This window comes from Sciurus vulgaris, assembly GCF_902686455.1.
Source record: "Sciurus vulgaris genome assembly, chromosome: 10".
NCBI classification, from domain to species: Eukaryota; Metazoa; Chordata; class Mammalia; order Rodentia; family Sciuridae; genus Sciurus; species Sciurus vulgaris.
Window position 1 is genome coordinate 13,323,876 of NC_136470.1, and position 26,687 is coordinate 13,350,562.

At 35.8% G+C, this 26,687-nt stretch overlaps 1 protein-coding gene across 1 annotated transcript; it reads left to right on the plus strand.

Annotated features, from left to right (window-relative positions):
* Nucleotides 1-8,459: 8,459 nt before the first annotated feature.
* Nucleotides 8,460-24,188, plus strand: LOC306638089 (uncharacterized protein; the record flags this gene model as incomplete). Its single annotated transcript, XM_079101186.1, has 2 exons — nt 8,460-8,751; nt 24,022-24,188. 2 exons carry the CDS (start codon nt 8,460-8,462, stop codon nt 24,186-24,188), a joined length of 459 nt encoding a protein of 152 aa, XP_078957312.1.
* Nucleotides 24,189-26,687: the final 2,499 nt, after the last annotated feature.

Sequence of the window (26,687 nt, forward strand, 5' to 3'; positions counted from 1 at the left end):
AACATCACTATCAGAGGACCAGGTGCTTCTGAAATGACACTTCTAAAAGAACACTTCTTCAAGGATCCACACCTCAAGATCTCTACATTCAGAAAATTGCATGCTTGAAAGTCATTGACCTCCAGCTGAACATTTTTTGGGAGGCCCTAGGATTTGTGCTGTCTTCTCGTTACTTTCCACATATTAGCCTTTGCTTCCTTAATCTCTGATTCCCTGTCAGGACCACGTTGGCAACCACAGCATCTTCAGTTGTCAAAGTCACTTGTTTTCAATAAAAATGTTTTTTTTTGTTTCTAACGAATCTTTGTGTACTTGTTTGTGAATTATTCCTTTCTTGAGGTGTTTTGAACTGTCTTGAAAATTAAGGCTAACACTGTGTTGGGTGAACTTTAGGTACTACCTTGATACAAAACACGTATTTACTGTTATTTTATATCAATAATTTTTTTTTCTTGATTGTTTACAGATTTTATTTGCATAGAATTTCTTTTTTTTATTGTAAACAAATGGGAATCAATAATGTCTTTTATGTTTGCTTTTCATATATCACATGCTCAGGCCTTCACAACCCGAGCACAACCTCAGAATTGTGCTTTGGAAATGACACTGGATATTGAATGGGGGTGGAAAAGAAAAGAAAGCAGGAATAATACCTATCCTTAAGGTGCTGAGAAAAGCAGCTATAGAGAAGAATGAAATTATGTCATTTGCCAATAAATGGATGGAACTGGAGACTCTCATACTAAGTGAAGTAAGCCAGTCTGAAAAAAAAAAAAGGCTGAATATTCTCTCTGATATGTAAATGCTAACACACAATAAGGGAGGGGTTAATAAGAGAAGTTCATTGGATTAGGCCAAGGGGAGTGAAGTGAAGGGAGGGGGGAACGTGACTAGGAAAGACAGTACAATGACTCAGACATAAATTTCCTATGTTTGTATATGAATACACACCCAGTGTAACTCCACATCATGTACAACCACAAGAATGGGATCCGATTAAAATGAGTGATGCTCCATGGTAAGTCAAAATATACTCTAATGCCATGCATATCTATAAAGAACAAATTTTAAAAAGTGAAAAAAAAAAATGATTATGAGAAAAGTCCCAGGCAGACCAATGTAGCCCGAGAACTCAAAGGAGCGAAAGAATGCAAGAGACTGTTGTCAAGACTTACTGAGGTATTTGTCAGATTTGGGTGTTGGTCATGAGGAATCAAACCTAAGAAAGGAAAATAGAATAAAAAGCATTTTATTGCATAGTATGCATCCATATGGAGGTGCAAATGTATTTGTGTACACATATCAGGGTGGAGACTAGTGATTTGATTCACTTGATCAACAAATATTTCTGCCAATTTTAAACAAGCACCATCCCCGACGCTGAAGACACAGAAGAAAAATTATAGACAAGTTTCCTGATTTCAGTGTTTGTATTCTAAATAGGAAAATACAATAAAACAAGTAAAATACATAATGAATTCATACAGATAATTGTAATGGGGAGTCAAGAAGCTCAATAGGACAGAGTAAGGGCTGATGGGTCAGTTCAGGGCATATGTTGAAGTTGTGACATTTGAACTGATATCAAAAGGATGCCAGTAGATGCCAAAGAAAGAGATGTCAAAACGAGGCTGGAAAGAAACATGCCAAAGAAAGACTGCAAAGTTCATTAAGAAGCACAAAGAGAAAAGAGAAGTTCATGAACTTTGACTGTGATCAGGAATGCCACCTTTTTTTCAGTTGAAAAAGTGTGAAGTTTTAAAAAGCCTGGTCTAGCTACCTGGTTAACTTTTTGAAGTAGAGGGTACACTATTTTGGGGGGTTGTGACTTTAGTGTCCTTTTCCCATGAGACCATCCACAACTCTACTACTTAAGTCCTATAACAGAAAAACCCCTTTAGCTTTGGTATCGATCATGTTTCAACCAACAGTAGCTAATGTCCCATTCTTGCAAGGGGGTTACTACAGAAAGTCTGACTCCGTGAGGTCCTTGGAGCTGGGAAAGCCCACAAGGTCTGACCCCAAGGAAGACAGTTCTGCAGTCAAAGTCAGTCCTGGGCTGGGGCTGTGGCCACAACTGGATTTGTCCAGCTGATGGTGACTCAGAGCTTCTTCAAAGGGCAGGGTGTTTTTTCCATCGGGAACATTTGTTAAATCAGATCTGAGGGCAGACTATGCTCTGCATGATTCTGAAGCTAGTGTTACAAACAGAGGAGGGGAATTCTACTAATTACAGCTCTTTGAAAATCTAACTTATTGTTTCATTATGTTCCTTGTCATCAAAGACATTCTGAAACAAGGAAGGATGTCATTTAGTAGGCACTTTTAAGATGGCTTATATACCCAGGAAAGAATCTTCACAAACCAGCACTTACTATGTCTTCCAAACCTGAAATGTTGTGATTCTCTTAGTCAACAAGAATTTTGAGACTTTCAGCTTGTGTGAAATGAGAAAATGAATGGTAATAATGCTAAAGAGACAGGGATCTTAAAATGAGAGAGGGAGGAAGTGAAAGAGAGAGAGAGAGAAAGAGAGAGAGAGAGAGAAAGAGAGAGAGAGAGAGAGAGAGAGAGAGAGAGAGAGAGAGAGAGAGAGAGAGAGAGAGAGAGAGAGAATGGTTAGGAAACTGAATATTTGGCTTCTTGTATTTAATCACATTATGGAAGAAAGGGAAGGCTATATTAAAGCATACTTTCTGGATTCAGGAATGGTTTAACCATGAAAGCTTCTTTATAAGGAAGCAAATAATGCTTTCATTGATGAGCATATTCTAGAGGTGCTAAATATAAAATCTGTTATTTGTTCTCTTGGTCCTTTAACCAATCTTAAAATTCATGTTCAGTTATGCACTGTGATTGGTGCAGAGATAAAGTCAAGATACCCAGGCCCTCTTCTAAGGATTCAAAAATCTTCAGGCGGACACAAAATATTATTTATATATTCACATTACAGCAGCTGTGCCTGCAGGTGTGATGGGGTTAGTCAAAAGGACTGAAGGGGCCACTTTCACATTCAGACTGAACGAGAAGAGGTAGTTCAGACAAAGGTCAGAAGTGACTTCAAATGGAGAATGTTTATAAGCAAAGCCATAAAGGATAAGGTGGGAGTAAGTGGTTACATGGGTGGGAAAATAGAATTCAAGGCAGAGGAATTCAGAGAAAGAAAATAAGTTGGAAGTCTGTTGTTAAAGTAACAAGATTCACCAGGAAGACTCATCAATGGTCACACCCATGGAGGGATTCTTAGGTCTCTTGAGTGAGCTGAACATTGAATATGTTAGCCACTAGCTAGGTGTGGCCATTAAGTATAAGGTACACAGTAGATATCAAGTAATTTTGAACTATTGATTATATATTACTTGATTTGGAGGCCATAGGTTAAATAAAATATGGTATAAAATGAATTCACCTGTTTTAAAAAGCCTTTTAAAAATGTGACCAGTGAAGCATATGAATTTTTCTACATACTTCATAAAGTATTTCTATTGTATAGTGTTGTTGTGGGTCAGCCACAACAAACCAGCCAGGAAAAGACATTGGCTGGAGAGATAAGCCATGTTGGACCCAGAAAAGATCAGAGATTCTGAGCATTTTATCAAAGTACAAGGAGTACATAAGTCTGAGGCAGTGAGACTACAGGTGTCTGAGTCACTGACTTTGGGAAGCAACCAACAAAGATCCAGTTTTCATCTGGATGGTTTATTTAATAAATGGGTGTCAGTCTGTTTTGTGCTGTTGGAGCACCTGAGACTGGGTAATTTATACAGAACAGAAATTTATTTTTCACAGGTCTGAGTCTGGGACATTCAATATCAAGTATCTGGCAACTGATGTGGGCCTTCTGGTTAATCATAACATGGTAGAAGGCAAAGAGAGAGAGAGGGGGAGAGAGGGGTGGGCAGGAGAAATAGAGAGAAAGGAAGAAGGAGGAGGAGGGGGGAGGGGGAGGAAGAGGAAGGGAGGGGGAGGAGGAGAGGGCAAACCTACCCCACATTAATGAACCTGTTTCTGCAATAATAGCATTAATCTGTTCATGAGCATGCATATCTCGTGACCTAAATGCCTTTTAAAAGTTCTACTTTCCAATACCATCCCATCCCAATTATTTGGAGGAGATGAAGCTTTAAACCATAGCAGTGGGTTTGATCCTTGTTCAATCTGTGTAAACACAAAGAGACACAAAGAGGTACCTAATTCACACCATGTGCATAAGAAATTCAGTATCAATTAAAGTTGTAAACATAAAGTTAAATTGTTTAGATTGTAGAAGAATATGGTATGGATCTTTCAGGAATTTTGGAAGTCAGTTGTTAAACCATTGGTAACTAGAAAGCAGTCATGGTAGGAAAATTTATACTATGGAAATTGGTAAATCAGACACCCCGCTTCCTTTCCTTAAAGAGATAATTAAACAATTAACAGCATACCACTATCCTTTTCCTCCCAGTCACTGAGAAGAAAGGTATTTTTTTCATAAATTTAACAACAGGGATACTCTACTTAAGATTGTGAAAAAAAGGAGAGAAATCCATACAAAACATTGGTGAGAAGTTATAATATTGCTCTCAGAAATCTTGAGAGTCTATAGTAAGTTTATATCCAAGTTCTACTGTAATGCAATATTGTCTTTAACTATACTCCTTCTCTGCAAGGTATCATTTCCTGGAGGTAATCCAAATAATGACACTTTCAGAAATGAAACTATATAGATTGTGATTCAGAGTCTAGTTTCTGGAGTCACATTATTGGTATCTAAGGTAGGCTTCATCTCTTGTTAGCTGTGTGATCAGGGCCACCTTAAGCACTTCTTTTGATACTCAAGGTAAAAATGATAAAATAGTGCTAGTTCAGATTGTTGAGTATATAAAAATAAATGAAACGTGCAAAGATCTACCACTGTAAGAATCCAGACCATTTTTGTTATTATTTTTTATCAATAGGTTGCTATTATGAAATTGCTGATATTCAATCATTTTAACATACCAAATGCCAATTTCATATGATTTAACCTTATATGTTATGCTTGTTGATATTAATAACATTTTGATAATCCTAGAGTTTTCATCATAATTTCAATTTTTTTCATGTGACATACATAGATGCACTCTCCGGTTAGATGTTTGTATAGCTCTCAGGCATGTTTGTTATAGTTATGAGTTCTAATGTGTTGTGATACCAAGTAAATTGATGTCTGCTACTGTATTTTAGTAACAAATTAGTATGTTTAAATAAGTAGCTTATTTTCTTACGATTTTCTCCATTTTTACTATATCATCATTAATTACTTGAGAAGTTTTCATTAGATTTTGGTATGGTAGGAATGGGACCTTCAATGAAAACTAAAAATTTTATGGGGGAAAGAATATGATAACAGTAAATACTGGTTGCAGTAAACGGAAGAGTAAGTGTGTAAAGAAAAGATGGAAGGAACCCTAACTTTCCTGTAGCATGGGGTAAAAGGATAGAGACTGGACATTTATTCTCCCTGATATTTCCTAAGCACATATTTTTAAACTAAACATTCTATACCTTGGAATAGTGCTTGAATGATTAGATTGTCAAATCTTCTTACAAAATTAAGTTATTCTGTCCATCATTGTCTACAAGAGCAATCAGTGAAAGCATGCCAGTAAATATTGCCATGCTAAGACTGCTGGGAAGAAAGCGGGTGACATCTTAATGTAGAAAGGGCCATGGAGTTTGATGAATGAGTCAACACTGAATATATTTTAGCAGAAACAGCAAGAGTGGGGCAATTCAAATTAGAAGGCAAACCTAAAATCTGAGGTTTTTATTTTGGTATGGAAGTTGCTGATCCAGGGTACCTCTTCCCTATGTTAAGATTTGAGTTGAAGAGAAAAGTTATCATTTGCTCCCAGTGCTACAATTTCTTAAGCTAACTTTCATGATGTTAAGAAGATCGTACTCTCAAGACGGTTGTGGCCTGAGTAAAGCTGTCTGTTCTCACTGTGGCACATGGAAGATCTGTGGAGCAGGTGTGTGGGGGGGTCTGAGTTGCTGGCTTGGTGTTAACACAGTGTTTTGGCTAGGTTGTTGAAGATCGTAGGAAAGAAAATCCCAGTGATTGAGGCAGGAGTAGCAGAACACTGGCAATTTTAGTGAGATGAAGTCAGTGTTTTACATTTGGAAAACTGAAGAAAATAAAACACCATATACAGTTCTATAGTAGCTTTTCTGTTATTGCAGAAGTTAAACCAGTTTGACTTTACCACTGAGCGGATGAAAATCCTTGGTCAATTGACATATTTACCCTTGGCCTCTGTTTTCTTATCTGTGTATAAAATGAAGAAAAGTACTGGTGCATGAAAAGGTGCTCAGTATCACTAGTTATCAGGGAAAGATAAATTCACACCACAAGGAGTTATCGCATCATTCCTGGTATAGCGACTAGTATCAAAAAGACAAGAGATAACAAGTGGTAAGATGTGGAATAAAGGAAACCCTGCACACTGTTGGTGGGTATCTGTATTCATAGAGCCGTTATGAAAAATTACTGGAACATTAAAAACAGAACGACTATATAATCCAGCAAGCTTACATCTGGATCTGTATCCAAAGGGAGCAAAAGCAGTGGCTCAAAGAGATACCTGCATTCTCATGTTCCTTACAGCATCCTTCACAATTGCCAAATTGTAGAAACCTCAGTGTCCACTGAAAGAAGAATGGATAAAGAAAATGTAGTACATACATACAATGGAATATTGTTTAACTAAAGCAGAAGGAAATCCTTCCATTAATGAAGACATGGACGGATCTATAGGACATTATGCTAAAGTGAAATAAATGCCAGTCTAAAATAGTCAAAGTCATAGAAGCAGAGAATAGAGAGGTGGTTGCCAAGGGTAAGAGGCTAGAAAATGGGGAGATGATGGTCACAGGTTGAAAAGTTTCAGTTATGCAAAATGAATGAATTCTGGGGAATGAATGTTTAGCATGGTGACTGTAGTTCATAATATTGTACTGTATACATGAAATCATTGTATACATGATTCTTACCACAAAAGAAAAAGAAAGAAAAAAATGATAACTAGGTGAAGTAATCAGTGGGTTAACTAACTTGATTATTGTTAACAATTTCATGATACATACATGTATCAAATCATCATGTTGTATTTACTTCAACAATTTTGTCAGTTATCCCTCCTAAAATTGGAAACAATGAAAAATACAGCTTTCTACTTTACATTTTTTTGTATGAATCAAAATAATAAATGTGAGTGTGGTCAAAACCTATAAGGGAAAATGCAAATATTATTTATTCTTCTTATTATTATTCTCAAATAACATCCTCAAAATTAAAGTTTAAAATAAACAACTTTCATAGGTAAAAATTATCCTAGTGAGAGCCTCATTCGTTAGATTCATGGAAGGTAAAGGCAATATTATTAAAGTTATTCACAATAGTCTGGGGAGTCAAATAATTAAAACAGATGGTGCCAATATCGTATTCATTGACAGCAGCAAGTCATGCACATGGAGATCTGGAAGAGCAAGGGATGAAGCCTAATGTATTTGGTGATGCAGGAATCTTTCTTATAGAAGATGTAGCTTCATCTGTGCTTGAAAGGATCAGTAGGAATTTGGCAGGTAAAAATCTGGTGAAGTAATGAGCAAGATGTTTCAGAGAACGCAGCACAGTGAAAAGTTCTCCCCAAACCTATAATATTTTTTTAACCTGTAAAAATTATTTTATTTTAATTTAGAGGATTTTATATAAGAAAATCAGTAACTTAATAATATTTGCATTTATCCTTATGGGTTTTGGACATTGGATTTTGTATCAGGTAAAGTGGTGGCTGGTTTATTTTGGAATGTTGCCTCGGGGCCTTATTTTGCATCAGTTCTGACCTTCTTTGACTCTTCTGTCTCTTGCTCCAACCACAACTGCAGTGGCTGTTCTGCATGAGCTCTATCTACTTTCTTGCAGGTGTAAGCCAAGAGTGCCTTGCCTTATGCCCTGTTTGCATCTCATCTATAGCTCCAAGGTTTCCTTTCAGTGTTTACATAGGAGAGTCTGGGGAATCTCCCATGACCATGTATGGTATACCTGGAAGTAGAGAACAGTTCATGATCTGAAGCAAAAAAAAAAAAAAAAAAAAAAAAAAAACAACAACAACAAAAAAAACATCTAAATGAGGTGTGATTACCTTCTGCAGGACATACCTGCTTTATGTGTAGGTTATAGGTGTTTTCTTACAATTCACATGACCATAGATAGGGGACAAAGTCTAAACATAACCATATTGAAAAGTTGTTATTAGAATGATGAGCTTTTTAAAAATGAAAATTGCTTTGGTAATGAGACCATAGAGCCTGTGTGGTATGCTCCACCCATTTCTGGTAGTATATAAAGATCTCAGGGAAAGAGATGGCATTCAGACTTCAGAAACTTCTATCTGTTTCTCCATTGAACTACTGACCCCTCATCTCTAATCATCATGTGTTGCAACTCATGTGGTAGCTCGGGCTATGGTTGTGGCTTTGGCTGTGGCTATAGTTCTGGATATGGCTGTGGCTATGGTTCTGGCTATGGCTGTGGCTATGGCTCTAACTGTGGCTGTGGCTCTGGCTCTGGCTGTGGATATGGCTGTAGATACGGCTCTGGCTATGGCTGTGGATATGGCTCTGGTTGTGGCTGTGGCTATGGTTCTGGCTGTGGTTGTGGATATGGCTCCAGATGTGGCTGTGGATTTGGCTCAGGTTATGGCTCTGGCTATGGCTTTGGCTGCTGTTGCAATTGGCCATGTTGCTATAGAAGATGCTATTCTTGCTGCTAGAACATGATTAAAGTGCACCTTTTCCTCTAAAATGGGCATTTTAAGGCCATTTCTGTTCCAATATCTCACAATCCCATCAAATTTCACTGAAGAGAGACAATACAGAGCCTTCATGGATTATCTTTTTAAAGGTCTTGCTTGGTCTTTTGAGGGCCTGAGTTTTAGACCTGAGTTACTCTAAGATGTTTCTGGAAGGCAGAAAACCTCATTTTGGTCATAGTACAAGTTTAATCACATTACCTTCTTTTTCTATGCTTCTATATTATGACTATTTCCTAATAAAAATGTTTCAATGCTCCTGACATATTTCTGTTTTGTTTCAGATATTGCTATGACTTGAATAAGTGTTCTCCAATTATCCTTTTTAAAAAGTTTGTTCCCCAACATGATGCTATTGACAGGTGGTAGAACAGTTATGAAGTGGGGTATAGTGGGAGGTTGTGTTAAGTAGGTTTTAATTCCTGTGACCAAAATACCTGATCAGAAGAACTGAGAAGAGGAAAACTTATTTTGAGCTAATGGTTTCAGAGGTTGTTCACAGTCAGTCAAATCCATTTCTCTGTGTCCAGAGGTGAGGCAGAGCATCAAGGCAGCAGAACACGGTGGAAGAAAAATGCTTTCCTCCTGGTCACCAGAAAGTAGAAAAGGAGAGAGAAAGAGAGAGAGAAGCCAGGGGGGACAAGATATAATCCACACAGCCATGCCTGTGACCTACTTCCTCTAGCTATGCCCAAAGAGGTTCTTGGGTCATTGGGAGTGTGACCTTGAAGGAGACATTGGGTTCCCCAAACCTTTTGCTTTCTCTGAGCTCTCTGGTTCATGAAATAAACGGCATTACTTCACCAAATGATCATGCCATGATGTGCTATCCTGTTTGAGGTACAAAAAATTATCCAGTGATCATGGACCAGATCCCCCAAAAACTGGGGTCCAGAATAAAGCTTTTACATTGACAAATTAACAACTCAAGTATATTGTTAAAATCACACAAAGCTGATACAGACTTGTTAATTTTTTATATTTGGTCTTATGTTTCTATATTTCTGTGATGTTCTCAGGAATTGGGAGGATTAATAATCAGCTACTTATACCAACTGTGTGTGTCTGACATCCATTTTGGCTCATTAGTGTCCATGATAAACTTAATGTCTCATATCTTGAACAGTGATGCTGAAAAGAGAGTCCCTCACTGTCTAGGTCTTGTGTTCTAAATTCATTTCACTCATGGATTTGTAATTAAGCATTTGTGATTCATGACTTGAACTTATCCATTCCTTTCTTTCCGTAATAATCAGTGCTCTTTACTCATCAATACATGCACAAACATTTATTCACACACACACACACACACACACACACACACACACACACACACACACACAGGATGTTACAGAAATGTCTGCTTCAGGAAACTGCTAACCATGCAAAAAGTAGGTTGAAAGGGGATTGATGTAGGCTCAAAACGTAGATATGTAAAAACTTTCAAAATGATGAAATTTGGGCTTGCATTTTGGGGTTGACATAGCTAAAGAAAAGGAACAGATGGAACATCAGGAACTCATTGAAGGCAGGGCCCAGAAGACCTTAGAGAACACTGTTGGAGAAGGTAGAAAACCCAACAAAGATGATCTCTACGGCAATATGTATTTGCTTTTAGCAATTAGAATTGTGGGAAATTTAGGGTGGTATGTACAGTTCTAAATCTGAAAGAGGTATTGCAAAATTAGTAGCACTAGCATTATGGACTCTGTGTCTTTCTAGAGAATAATTAGGTTGAATCAAATGGATGACCATGACACATACATTCCTCACAACAAGAGCTCTTCTACCATATGACACCATCTAAAACGAGAAGGACTTCCTCATCAGGTGCTTTACCACTAGCTGTGTTGAAGTCCAGGTGGACTCACCCACTATTAGGGTTATTGGGGGTGAAATTGCAAACTCAGAAAGAGGGATGGGATTAGTTGATCTCACATACCCATTTCTGTCCTTCTCTTTTGTAGACTATTATAGGCTATGAATGCATTTGAGATTTGAATTCTGTGAAAATGGTGATGCTAATGCCAGAAAAGTACAGAATATTTCTACATTAGGCTGTAGAAACCCATTGTTCATTTGGGATACAGAACGACTATCAGAAATGTAGTCCAGATTAACTACCATACATTCCTAGAGCCCTTGAATATGATAAGGGATGACTATCTGGAGCAGTGGATCAAGAGCAAAAACAGTTGGGTGTCTATTTTGTCATTCTTAGAGGCATAACACCACTTCTTATGGATTAGATAGGTAGTCTCATTCATCAAATATTTTCTCAGCTACTAATAAAACAGCTTTCATTATATGCTATTAATAGAACACTGAAATACTTCATCTCAGTTTTCCAAACACGTGGAAAAAAACATGAAAATCTGCAAGCTCCTAAAGTATTACTATAATAGGGTCATACATAGGAGTGTTTGAGATGTATACATACACACACACACACACACACACACACACACACAAATGAACAAAAATAGAAGAGGGGCCCAAACTAATAATAAGTAGAGTGAAGTGTTGGGAGTGTTTCTAAAAAGAGGCAAATTTCTAGCTAAAATACGAAGTATGAATAGGAGCTGGTCGATCAGACAAGAAGAGAAAAATTCTTTTACATAGGGTAGATTTAAAGGGAAGACAAAGATGTTTTGGAAATATCCCATAAACTGTAATCTTTTCTATAACTCCTTTGGAGGAAATGCAACTATGAATTGGGCCAAAGAAATAAAGTTATACTTGTTTGTAGGCAGAGTGCAAAGAAAAGTCCCAATGATTACCACCGTATGTGACTTGCCTGTAACCCTGTCAAAGATGATAGGGTGTCACCTCCATGATAATGTTATGTTTTAGGTGGGTGGATAAGACACAAGATGGGTACATTTTAATTTCAGACAAAATCATGATTTTTAGATGTCATGCACTCTTTGGGGAAATGCTTACAAGATTTGACAATTCTAGTTAAGGTCTATGATAAAGAGATATGGTAGATGTCCTGGCTGACATCTTGATTGCAATATTGTAAAACCTTAGGCAGAAATTCCAGGTAGACTGTATTTAGACTTCTGATTCAACAAGAGTGAAATAACAAGCAGGTGCTGTTTTAAGCTGCTCTTTTTATAATTTGCTATGCGTTAATATAAAACAATTCCAACAGTTTTCCTCTTCTGTCATCTAAATTATCTGGTAAAGACTTGGCTGCCATGAATGACCAGGACAACTTCTGCGTGTCAGCAGAAGGTAGGGAGCCAGGGAAATCAATGGGTTTCAATGGTAGAATATTCAGGAGTGACTTGAGTAGGTTAAAAATGCATTCAGCCATATTTTATGGCAGAGATTGGGAACAAAACTTTGAAATAAATTTTATTGAGGATCCTGAATGACTTTGAGAATAAGGAAACCCAATGTTATTGGGGATTTTATAAAAGAATAATCACAGAGTGAAATGGATCACCACATGAATTAGTAAAATTTCTTAGTGTAATTTTGCAGGTGTTCATTGATCAGAAAGAAAGTTTTTTGTGTAGTATAGCAAAGAAGAACACAAAATGGAGCTTGGTAATATATTATTTTTGTGATATCAGTTAAATTGCCTAACCTTTATCAACTGCCATATCTGAGTTAAAAGTTACCCACTATTTCACATTTCATTGTGACCAAATAGACCAAATACCTGAAGGAATTTTTAATTTATATAATACTCAGCAGCCATTAGTTTTTGGTGGATATTCATTATTTTGGGTTTTTTTTTTTTTTTTGGGCAAATGATTACCTGTAGTTGCTAATTTATTGAGGATTTTCTCTGGGATTAAACCATTCAGAATGTCATATTCATGGGTTCTTGTTCACAAGTATACAAAATATTAAATTTGTGAATATGACAGACTTAAGTAGAAATAATTACACCTACCAACTAATTGACAATTCCTGCACTAGTAGAAGTATTTTAAAAGGCTCATTCTAAGAGTTGCATTTCCAAACATATACTTTCCAGCTCTCAGGAGAGCTGTGCTATATCTTTGGAATCATGTAGTCACATGAATAACTAAAGGATGGCAAGTTTAAAAGAGAAGAGAAAAAATTACAAAATAACAATTTGGCTTCAAGTAGGTACAGCGAGGGGGACCCTCAGGTCCCACTAATGGATATACTCTGTTCCAGCAAAAATAGAGACAATTAACCCAAAGGCTGTGGACACCACATCTATGAAGGGTTTCTACCTAGACCACTTCCATACAGCTTTAGAGCATACAGAGTTCTTAAGTGAAGAAGGAAGAACTATTACAGTGGCCAAATGTCATGTACTCTGCCATATACATCATAACTGCCAGATCTACACAAAGGACCCCATTCTATTGAGACCTACAGGGCAAGTGGAATCCTCAGTCTGTGACACAATACACAGTGTACGAAAGTAGTCTAATAAAAGAACTAGAAGGGAAAGTATATTATAAAACACATTTAGAAATTTATTGAACAATTTACAAAAAATTTATTACCAGAATTCTTTGGAAAGATATCTGTACCTGTAGAAAATACACACATAAGGTAGGAAGAGAAGACCCTCTTAATAAATGCATGTAAATCAATACAGGACTATATGAAGTATAAAAAAACAAGGTAACATTATGTCTGCTAATGTTCATAATTCAGCAATGATTAACTCCAAAGATATTGAAGTAGATGCAATACCAATTAAATAATTCAAAAGATTGATTATAAGATCAATTATTTCAAAGAGAACACAAGAAGTGAATGAACTCACACAGTCAATATTGAATACAAATGAGAAATTTAATAAGATGATAGAGATATTGAAAAAGTACCAAATAGAAATCTTGAAAATGAAATTTTGAAAATGTGAAAACACAATATATCAAATAAATTTTTCAGTTGAAAGTCATTCTAATAGAGTAGATCATGCTGGGGACAGAATCTCAGAACTGGAAGAAAAGTGGTTGGGCTTGAATATTCAGACAGTATTCACGAAAATAAATAAGTAACTATGACCAAAATATACAAGCAACCTGGGACAAAATTAAGAGACTGAATGTAAGAATCATTGGAATTGAAGATGGTTGTGAGAGGTAGACTCATTGCAATGATAATCTATTCAGGGAAGTAAAAGGAGAATTGACCACATCTGTACAATGAGATGGACATCCAGAAAAGGAGTCGTTCAGAACCCTAAATAGAAAAGAACAACAACAACAACAAAAATAATCTCTCCATAACACATAGTTTAAAATGCATAACATAGAGAACATGGCTAGATTTTAATAATCATTAAGATAAATGTGTTAGGTCACATTTAGATGCAAATTAATCAGAATTATTTATGATTTTGGAGTACAATCTCTAAAATCCAGGAGGACCTGGAATGATGTGTTCCAATTCCTGAAAGAAAGTCACCATCAAACAAGGTTGCAATATACAACAAAGATATCTTTCAGAATCAAAAAGGATAGGCAGTAATTAAAGAAGTTCATGGCAATTGAGCTGGCACTACAGAAAATAGTTAAACAGTACACACATAAGAAATCAAAAACAATTCCTAGAACTCACAAATGGACAAATATCATTGAAGAGTATCTAAGTAAACGAAAAAAAAAAAAAAAACTTTAAAAACAAATCAAATTGTCCATAATTGAGAAACATATTCCTGTAATAACATTGAATGTACATAAATACTGACTTTATAGGAAATGATAGCCATATGCAGAAAGTGAAAGGATGGAAGAAATTAATATACCATGCAAATGGAGACCCTAAACACTCTTATATCTGAAGAAGCAGACTTCAAGTAAAAATTAATCAGAAGAGAAAAAGAAGGTCACTTCTAATTGGTAAAAGTAACAATCCATCAAGAAAGTATTACAATAAAAATTTCTACCCCAATTATTGGTGCATTTAATTATATAAATCAGACACTACACTATACTTAGACAGACCCCAGTAACATAGAACTGGGTGATTATTACACATCTCTCTCACCAATGGATAGGTCATCCAGACTTACTCAGCAAATGCTCTTCATATCTAAAAAATATAAATCAAATATGCTCAATAGACATGTATAGTATATTTCATCAAACAACAGCAAATTCACTTTCTTCTCAGCTGCTGATGAAACCTTCTCTAAAATGGACAAAATTTTAGGACTCAAAATAGTGATATAACATACCAGAACCTCTGGGACACTGTGAAGTTCAATATAAAAGAGAAGTTTGGGACTATGAGTTCATTCAGAATAAAATCAGAGAGATTCCATATAAACAATATAAAGATGCATCTCAATGCCCTTGAAAAATGAGACCATATTAATTCCAAAACCAGTAGAAGGGAGGAAATAACGAAGATCAGAGTCAAAATCAATAGAATGGAGAATAAAAAAGCAATACCAAGGATCAATGAGAAAAAAAGTTGAGTCTTAGAAAATATCAACTATATTGATGTCTTTAAGCTGAACTAACCATAAGAGAAATAGTGAAGAACCAAATTAATGAAATTTGAGATGAGAAAGGAGAAATCACCACAGATATCACAGAAATATAGTGGATCATTAGGGACTATTTTGAAAACTTTATATCTGAGAAAAATTGGAAACTTAAAAGAAATAGGTACATTCTTAGACTTGTATGAACTGCCAAAATTGAATCAAGAGGATGTAGAAAATCTAAAGACACTGATAAATAGCAATGGGATAGAAGCAGTAATTTAAAGCCTTCCAACAAAGAAAAAACTAGGATTCAATTGGTTCTCAGTTTAATTCTTTATAAAAGAGATGTTGCAAATCTACCACAAATTAATTCATGAAATACAAAAGGATGAAATGCTTACAACTTTTTATGTGAAACCACTATCACTGTCATAGCAAAACCTGATAAAGACATAACAAGTACAGAAACTATTGACCAATATCCATGATGGACTTAGTTACAAACATTGTGAATACATTATTAGTAAATCATACTTAACACCATATTAAGAATATGGTGTTAAGAATATGCACATAATGATCAAGTTATTTTTGCTCCAGGTTTACAAGGATGGTTGAACATAAGTAAATCAAAAAATGTAATTCATCACATGTATAGAGTTCAGGACAAACATGACATTGTAATGTTAGTAGTTGAGAAAAAGTTTAAGACAAAATTCAGCACGTATTCATGATTAGTAAAACACCTGAAAACTAGGGACAGAAGGAACTTACCTCAATATCATGAAGGTTATTCCTGAAAAACCCAAAGCCAGTATCATAGTTAATGGGGAAAATCTGAAAGAACTTCCTTTAAAATCTGGAACAAGACAAGGATGTCCAGTCTGACTTCTCCTGTTAAATATACTGCTATAAATTTTAGCCAGAGCAATTAGGCATGAGAAGGAAATAAAAGAAATAAAAGTAGGAAAGAAAGAATTCATATTATTATTTCCATATTATTTCATATACTTAGAAAATCCCAAAAGACTGTTAGAGCAAAGAACATACTCAGCAAAGTACAGGTTACAAAATCAACATACAAACATCAACATCTTTCCTATATACCAATAATAAATCTTCTGACAGAGAAATCAGGGAAATAATACCATTAATAGTGGCCTCAAAAAATTGAAATACCTAAGAATGAATCAAAGCAAGGAGGTAGGCTACCTCTGAAATAAAGACTATAGGTCACTTAAGAGAAAAATTGAAGGAGACACAGGAAGATGAAATGAATTTCTAGGTTCATGGATAGGCAGAATTAAATGTCTGTATTTCCAAAACAATATGCAGATTCAATGCAATTTCCATCAAAATACCAAGGACCTTCTTCACAGAACTAGAAAAATAAAACTAAAATTCACATAGAAGAATAAAACATGCAGAACAGCCAAAAGCAATTATAAACCAACAAAGCAATACTGGAGGTATTATAATACCTGACTTCAAATCATACTGTAGAGCAATAGTAACAAAACTTGCATGATACAGGCCTAAAAGCTAATGGACACCTTGATTTGATAAAAATATATTGACACTAGAAGTAAAAACATATTATCAGAGTGTCATATCCTTGAGTATCTTGGCTCATTAGAATATAAAATATTGATTTTCTGGATAGAGCAGCATTAGGTCCCAATGAAATCACCTAGAAATTATTTAATAACTAGTGACTTAGTAGAAGTCATTAGTCAAACTCATTTTAATAGTTGTATTTCCAGGCATATACTTCCCAGTCCTCCACAGAGCCTTGCTATATATCTTTGGAATCATGTGTTGAGATGACTGGGTAGGGACTGGAACTTTCCTTATATATGTGTGAATGGTTTAAAACAATGACTGAATGACAAGAAAGAAGCATGAGACTATACAACTGGAGAACAGACAGTAATGTTTTTGTTGAAGTAGTTATCATAGCTTTGAAAAGACCAGATCTTCTCAGTATTAACTGAGTGGGGTGACTTGCACATTCTGCTTGTGATGGTTAAGTTTGGTTATCTACTTGAGTGGACTGGCACACAGAAAACTAATTAGTAAGCACACCTCTGGGTGTGTCTGTGAGGGTGTGCCCAGATGATTGGTATGTGGGTCAGAGTACTGGGGGGGGGAAGACCTCTCAAGCATACAGGCAGCACTGTCCAGTTGGATGTGGTCTAGATGGAACCAAAAGCAGGATGGGCAAGAATGTCCACATATACAACCTTGAATTTTCCATAGTGGGTTATGTTTTATTCTTGTGCTATTTTACCTAATATTAGCTCCCTATAGCTATAGTCTTTTAAAAATGAACTTAAAACAGAGACTTTCCAGAGAGCTTCTTGGTCTTGAGCTTCATACTGGTGGTACATCAATCATCCCCCAGGTTCTAAGGCTCCAGCTTGGACTGAACAGTTACTTATTTTTTTTTTTTTTTGACCCTCCAGTTTGCAGACAGCCATTGTGGGACCATTTGGCCCATGGTCATGCAATTCAATCAAATATATCCCCTTTTATGATTATATATGCATTCTATTGGTACTTCTGCTCCTCTAGAAAATATTATCTCTACGACAGGCATTAAATTTTTTTTATGAATCACAAAATTTACAGTAGGTCCTGGTCTTTTATGTTAACTTATTGAGTGAAAAAGGTAACATGGTATTCGGTAACAAAAAACTTTTGAAACATTCTTTTGAACCTTAGTTGAAACCTAACCTCTGAGTTTATATAGAGTAACTATTGTGGGGGGAAAAAAAAACTGTAGGACTGTGACTATCATCATTCCATGTATGACTCTTGCTACATTTTGCTACAGAAGATGCTATAACTTTTATTGTTAGACCATCATCCCAGAACATGACTCTAAAATATTTTAAGACTAATTCTTCCCCTATACAATATCCTATTTCATCATTTCGCCATTTATGCAAGGATTGAATATTACCTGTGTTTTTTTAAAAGTACCTGTTTGAAGTTGAGACCACATGAATATTCCCATTTTATTTGCTTAATAGAAGAGATCAATTCTAATTATATTCAAAATTTAAATGATCAGTTCTCTTATTCCCTGGTTGTAGTTAGTCAATAGACATAAACATTCCACTGTTGGATGAAATTATAGTTGTCCATAAATGGATTCAATTGGATTTTGCTAAGTATTTGTATCCTTGTTGTCAGATTCATCTCTGGTTTTAGCAATTTTTTCCTCCCTGGAAAGTCAGATTAATGCTGTGTTGGTGGAAACTTGTGCTAGTGGAAGAAACATTTACTAAAGATCTGTGTTAATTCATGAGGTTAAGTTGTGTGAAGTTTCCAACAGTGCTTTTCAAAATTATTTTGGTTGTTCTTTTTCTTTTGCCAGCTTATCTGAATTTCAAAAGTTTGTTTGGATTTTTTATTAAAGTATGTGTTGGTTATGCCCAGGATTTTGTGCTTGCATATGGAAATCATCATTTATTTTTCTGCATCATTATTATATTTCATATAAACACATTTATAGTTTTATAAAGACACAAGGTTATGCCACTTCTTTATCATATTCAAATGTATCACACTTTATCTGAACATGAATACACAAACATATCATTTCTATCCCTTTCTCAAATGTGTGCATGTGTATTGGATTGTGGGAGAAAGGAAGAATGCTTTCTTATTAATAGGACACAATAAATGTAGAACAAATATGTGCTATGGTACAGACTTGGAAAATTTCAAGGGCAGCTCAGAGAGTGAGAGGAAGGGACAGGGAGGCTATGAATACTTAGGTGATACTTAAGGATACTTAGGTGAAACATATGCTTCAAAGCACTTTGTGTTGAGGATAAGCAGATGTGTAGTTTCCCCCACATGCTTAAAGAATTATTAAATGAAGAATGGTTAAGATTATTTTTCTGGCTCCAGGATCCAGAATCAGATAAATTTACATGCATTATAGGGAGGAGGACTTCTCAAGATATGACAATTTTATAAACATTAAATGCCATTGGAAGTCAGAGCTCAAACACGTTCTCCAGCTTTGGGTGTGTCTGGGTAGGAGCTAAATTATTATTTATTCTGCATTTTACAGGGATATTAAAACTTACAGGACCCAGATAGACTCATGCTAATCTCAACTCCTTTTGTGACTCTAAGATTTAGAAAGTGTTGGTTGTATGATTTAAACAATGCCCATGAGGCACAGAGTCAAAGTTGCATGTTCTTAGTAACAATAGGAAAGGTGAAAGAAACAATTTTTATAGGGTTGATGGTAGTCAGAGAGAGGAGGCTATTTTTAAGATCTTATCTAATAAGGATAGAAACAAGGTCTGATGATTGAGGTGAGCTAATAGTAATCATATTAGCCAAGTAAAAAATGTCTTCAAATTTTTCTTAACACAGACACTTGAACTAAAAGAGAAGGCAGAAGATAAAAATATTCCATTTTAACCAAATACATTCTTTTATGGGGAACATAATAGTGAAGAATCATGGAAAAAATATTGTGCATGTAGTGATTTAAGGTTACACTAGGTATGCTTCATTAGGACATATAAGAGATTTAGATTACATTGCAACTGCTAATAAATAGACATATTCACAATAAAATAGGACAAGATTTCAAGAGTTCCCCTAGACAGATGGCACTAATAGTGAGTGGACTACATTTGGAGACTATTTTAGTTTGCATATTGATCAAAATATCTTGGAAATGTAGTTTTGATTTGTAAACTAATCCTTCTGAGTCTTAACCTAACACTTTCTTATAATGACATACCTGATTCATAATCTTCTAGTTTCAAAGAATGATTTGAAATCTCAAAAAAGCATAAAAAATGAATATTTGCAAAAAAAAAGAGATTTCACAAGTGTACATAAAACCATCTAATTGATTGGGTTTTGGGAAAACTTATGTCGATTCAGATTGAATTATCTCTGAAGTAGAAATAGGATGAAGAACAAGTTTGTATATTTACTCATAGTGAGATTCTGATAGACCTTTCAGAGTTTGATTTCATGAATCTGAAGGATGTCCTTCCTAATGACACCTAACTATCTCTACTGAAATTTTCAAATATAAACTAGACCTACAGAGACTGGTTTTATGTAGTTATCCAGTGAATTTCTGAAAATGAAGAAATTAATTTTGTACTCATTGTTTCCAAGATAGGTTTTGGTACCATTTCAGTGGGATTTCTTGATTATGGAGTTTGAAAATATTCCATGAAGCAAGTCATGCAGAATATTGCTTGATCTTATATTAAAAAAATTTTATTATATAAAATTCTTCAGTAGAGTGCAGTGAGCCCAATCACATTGTAGTTTGTGTTTAGAAGGTTTGTCAACTTTAGATAATTAATTTTGGAAAATATTGATATGAATATCTTATCAATTAGATATAAGCATATAAATATATGTGCATTTTTGTGTGTGTGTATATATATATATATATATAATGCATAAAACATAAGAACATTAAATAAATGCTGCTATTTTAAAACATATATCGGAACAAAAATCTGTCATTTTAGTGAATGCTCATATTTGAATAAAGAAAAGTGAATAAAGAGGAAAATGTATTGTTTTTGTTATGCATGAGCATCTGTGCCTCTGCCCTTTATATTTACTGTATGTTTTTCCTAGGTCTCTTAACAAAATTTTAAATACATATACTTAAATTCAGCAGTTACAGAAACTGAGGTTCTTCCAGGTTGAAGACATTTTCCATAGTCATATGATTAGTGAATGTCTCAGCCAGACAATTACTCACTCTATTTTCCAGAGAATGTTGTTTGTAATACTGAACCCATGGAACATGGAAGAGAGTCACTACCAGATATCAATTTGCTGCCTCTCACCTTCAAACACAATCTTCAATCTGTGCTCTGTGATAACAGATGAGATTCTTTTGAGTATTTCTCTGTAAATTTGTGCAAAGCTGCAGCTTTCTGAACTTTCTGAGTAGAGGATGCATATGGACATTTAAGAAGGCACTGGTTCTTCTTCTTCTTCTTCTTTCTTTTTTTTCTGATTGGGTATAGGAGAAAAGTACAGGATATGGGTAAATTGGGTGTGTGGATGTCTGGCGAAGCCTACCATAGCCCGGGATCAAAATATGCTAGATGCCAAAAGACATCAGCCTGACAGTAATCTTAATTTAGACTCCAAACACAAAACTGGCACCTACAATACTTCTCATGCATGAGTCTCTGTAGGTTTGCTTGCTTCCTAAGAGACACCCCTACAGTTTGTCCTTCCTTTACTACCCAGGATCTCAGTGTGGTCCAGCCTCTTTAGTACACATAGCCACACCACCAGCTAATGATCACTGGTTCACTACATATACTACAGAGGGTTGGTCTTATCTGTCCAGTGACTAGAGTGGAAGGTACACATGCTTGATTGTTACCTTAATTATTTCATCCTTAGATTTATCAAGTTTTGATTGATATAAATAACTTGACACATGTAATGCCTGTGGTTCCATTAATGTGGACAAATGCACATACCCATGAATTCATCATCACAATTAAGGGAACAAACATGTTTATCACCTCCAAAACTTTCCTCAATTTCTGTTTTCCTTTTCTAATGATCACAACTCTTGACATGATAGTACCATCTTCACCAGTTTTTAAGTGTACAGGATAGTATTTTTGATTAAAACACAACAAATTCTTTATTACTTGTTCATTGGATATGATATTTTTTCTAAATTTTCCCTTCCATGAGCAGTTACTCATAGACCAAGAATTCCATACAGAGTTTCCTCATACATTATCATTGTTATTTATCATAGTCTAGTTGTTTCTGATATTAAACTTTTCCCAATTGAACTGCTGTGTGGTTTACATCTCCTGCTTAAACACAGACTAAAGCACAGATATTTAGGTTTAGGAGTAATTTGTGGGTATATGATGGTGGTCAGTTGCAGCATTTAAGTCTTATTATTGTGTGAATTGAGAAGTTAAGATTTAGTGTAAAAGATCTATAGGAAGTTCAAGATTTGGGAAAAAATCAATGAAAGAGTTATCAACAAAAGAATGACCATGGAGTTGAAACCCATTCATCATAGAAACTAAGAAAGAAAGAGAAGTGAGGTTCAAAGAACTTGCTTTAAAGGTCAATTTTACTGTACTCATAATTAAAATGACAGAATAAAACAGCATAAGTATGTGTACTTACTAAAATTGTACTTTGGAAAAGACCAGTAAGACTAAAATGAAGAAAATATGTGGACTTATTACATCAAGTAAATTGGTCTGATCATTGCCTCACATAAACATGATGTATTTCTGCTGCAAACATATAAATCCATTCTTTTAATGATTGTTAAAGTCAGGCATTATTTATTAGAGTTTTCATTCTGTGCTACAGCACACAAATTGTTCCTCCACTCTAATGTGAATGTGGTACCTTTGACCAAAATATCTCCGTTTCCCATCTATTCCAGCAATTGAAGTATTAACTGTTGGTTAACTACTTTGCCTGGGAAGCACTGAAGGGGGCAAAATCATGACTACGGTCTAAGTAAACTCAACAGAGTCTTGTTTTTAAGAAGTGGAACAATGGGACTGTAGCAACTAAGAATGTACTAGAACAACACATTTCCATTCCTCAAAATGGAAACTCCTGACTAGTTATTTAAAGACACAAATCATAATTGGCCTATTAGGAGTTTAAGAAAAATTCTAGCATCAGAAAAGGAAGAGAAGTTCATGCCTTTCCAGAAAAAAAAAAAAAAAAAAAAAAAAAAGCCTGGGAGTAAAAATTCTCTCCAGAGAGAAGAAAAGGTATTAGGATTAGCATGTTGAAATATTCATTATATTGTCCAAAATTCATGAAAAATAACTTATTGTTATTTGAAAAACAAGATATTAGAAAGAAGGGATGGTAGATGCCGATCCTGTTGCTGGTGATGGCAATTTAGTGACAAGATCTTGTTCTTTAAAGTTTTCATGATCTTAAAAGAAGAGCATGACAAACACACATGAATTGATAAGTCAAACATATTTAGTAAATATGTGAAGTAATGATAGGATCATGAAATGACATTGAATATGATAAAATTATAGTGGTATGAAATTGTGTGTTTACAAAATAGATCTGTGTGGATATTGAAGGGTTGTGAAAATTCCTAGGGAAAATTCCTAAGGAAGCTTCAAGGAAATCATGATCTTCTAATAACATGATTGCGTACAGATTGAGCTCAGTTTAGGCACATGTTTACAAAATGAGAAATGAGAGCCCATGTGACCTATGACACATGCAACTCTGTTGGTATATAAAGGTGGTGGAAGACTGGGTGACATTCGACTTCAGAAATATCCTCCAACTCCTCAACTGAAACCTCACCTCCTGACACCATGTGCAGCAACTACTACAGGAACTCCTGTGGAGGCTGCGGCTGCGGCTCTGGCTGGGGCTGTGGCTCTGGCTGTGGATGCAGATCTGGATATGGCTGCGGCTGTGGATACAGATCTGGCTATGGCTGCGGCTGTGGCTGTGGATATGGTTCAGGCTGTGGCTATGGATCAGGCTGCGGATATAGATGTGGCTGTGGCTCAGGATGCGGCTGCGGCTCTGGATGTGGCTGTGGCTCAGGCTGTGGCTGTGGCACTATCTATGTATATAGATCTCACTGTGGCTGTGGCTCTGGCTGTGGATACAGATCTGGCTGTGGCTATGGATCTGGTTGTGGCTGCGGCTCAGGCTGTGGATATGGCTCAGGATGTGGCTGCGGCTCAGGCTGTGGATATGGATCAGGCTGTGGATGTGGCTCAGGCTGTGAATATGGCTCTAGCTGTGGCTCTGGCTGCGGCTATAGCTCTGGATGGGGATATGGCTCCCGCTGTGGCTGTGGATATGGCTCTGGCTGCTGCAGCTACAGAAGATGCTATTCCTCTTGCTGCTAATCATCGCAACAAGCCATCCTTTGCCCTTTAAATGACCACTCCACCAGCCAGTTCAGTCAAAATCTGCCCCCATCCATTAAGATTAAACTGAAGAAAAGATTAAGTTCTGCTGGGCACCTGAGTTGACATCACAACCTCTTTTTGCAATTGAAGTAGACTAAGAAGTTTCATCACATCTCTAAAAGCAGATTATTATTTTGTTGAATATTTAATGCAATCTCTTAAAACCTTCTCCTTGTATTGATTCTGTAGCTGTCAGCAGAAGCACTGTATAAATGGTGTTATACTAAAATGGAACAGAAATAGCTGTATCTTAATAAAATAATTTATTTACTGAAAAGCATTGTCTCTCATCTATGAGTATCATATTAATGAGTGAAATTTTTGTGTCTTATCAAGTTTGGTAAACTCAACCTGGGACTAATATAATGATTTTTATTGGGGGATTGAAATGTTATCTTATTTCTATCTCTTCTGATTCATATACTGTTGATTCATTACCTATATGTTCAACACAAAAACAAATATCACATCTCAAATTATATGTCTTGCAATAATGAAGTATCAGAATGGGGAGATCAATGAGAAAGGAAATTTAATATGAAGTCATGAGTTAGTGTAGAAGTGGTTGATTTAATTCTGGTTTAAGATAATCTTAATAAAGTTGTAAGAGCATTAATGTATTTCATTTTAGTATTTTTATTTAATTAAATTTATTTATTTGTCCTGCAAAAGTTCCTGTGTTTAAAGCTGTGTCCTCAAATTGTCACTATTGGCAGTGGGCAGAAACAGGAAGTAGGGCATAGTGAAGGTTGTGTTAGTTGTTTTTGTTGCTGTTACCAAATTACATGAACAGGACACCTTAGAGGGAACAAAGATTGTTTTGTGCTCATGGTTTCAGAAACTGAGTCCGTGGTCCTCTGACCCAATTTGTTTTGCTCACCAGGAGGTAGAGAATCATGGCAGAAGGACTTCACAGACCAAAGCTGCTCACCTAATGGTAGCCAGGAATAAGAGAGAGACAGGGAGAGTGGGAGGAACCAGGGGTCTAGCTAGAAACTCCATGGGCATGTTCCAGTGACATACTTCCTCATGCCCCATCCTTCCTACCCTATAGATATCACTCAGTAGAGAAGTCCTTTCAGATGGATTCATCCACTGTTTAGGCTACAGTCCTGATGATTTAATCATGAGCTTTTGGGATTTATCTCATAGCCAAAGCAACACAGAAGTCCTTGTTATTAGTGGTGTACCCTTGAAGTGAATAGTGGGTTCCCAGTTATTTCCTCTTCCTCTCTGCTTTCTGGTTCATGGCAAATGTGGTGTTTCTGCACCATGTTCTCCACCATCACATGCTATCTCATCAGAGGCCCAAAACAAATTGCAGTGAGCATGGATTGGAACTTCAAAAACTGGGAGCCAAAATAAAACTTTCTTTTGACAAGTTTTAACATACATTTCAATATCATCAAACAAAACCAGACTTGCTATTCACATATATTTGATCTTATATTTCCATATTTCTGCAACATTCTCAGGGATTGGAAGGATTAATAATCAGCTACTTATACCAATTGTGTGCGTGTGATATCCAGTTTGGTCCATCAGTGTCCATGATACACTTAATGTCTTATATATCATAATACTGATGCTGAAAAAACAGTCTCTCACTGGCTGAGTCTTGTGTTCTTATTTCATTTCACTCATGGGTTTGTTTGCAAGCGTTTGTGTTTATGACTTGGGTTTATCAGATATAGGTATGATAATTCTTTCCATATTAATCAGTGCCCTCAACTCATCAATTTATGCACACACATGCACAAACACAGGATATTACAGAAAAGTCCCCTTCATGAAACTGCTAACCGTGTAAAAAGTGTGCTGGAAGGGGAGTGATAGAAGCTAAAATGTTAACTACTTAAAAACTTTCAGACTGGTTAAATAAGGGCTTACATTTGGGTCTTGACATAGATTTTTGAAAAAGGAACATAAGAACATCAAGGACTTTGGGCCAGGTGCAGTGGTACATGCCTGTAATCCCAGAGCTCATGAGGCTGAGGCAGGAGGATCAGAAGTGCAAAGCCAGCTTCAGCAAAGGTAAGGCACTAAGAATTTCAGTGAGACCCTATCTCTAAATAATATAAAAAATTGGGCTAGAGATGTGGCTCAGTGGTTGAGTGCCCCTGAGTTCAATCCCCTGTTACAATCTCCTCTCCCTCCAAAATAAGAACTTTGTGAAGGCAGGACCCAGAAGAACTTAGACAACAGCATTGGAGAAAGTAGAAAATCCAACAAAGATAGTATCTACAGCAATATGTATTGGCTTTTAGCAACTAGAATTGTAGGAAGTCTAGGGTGGTATGTACAGATCTAAATCTGAAAGAGGTATTGCAAAATTAGTAGGACTAACATTATGGATGTGCTCTGTGTCTTTCTAGAAAATAATAAGTTTGAAGCAACTGGATGATCACGACATATAAATATCTCAAAAAGAGAGCT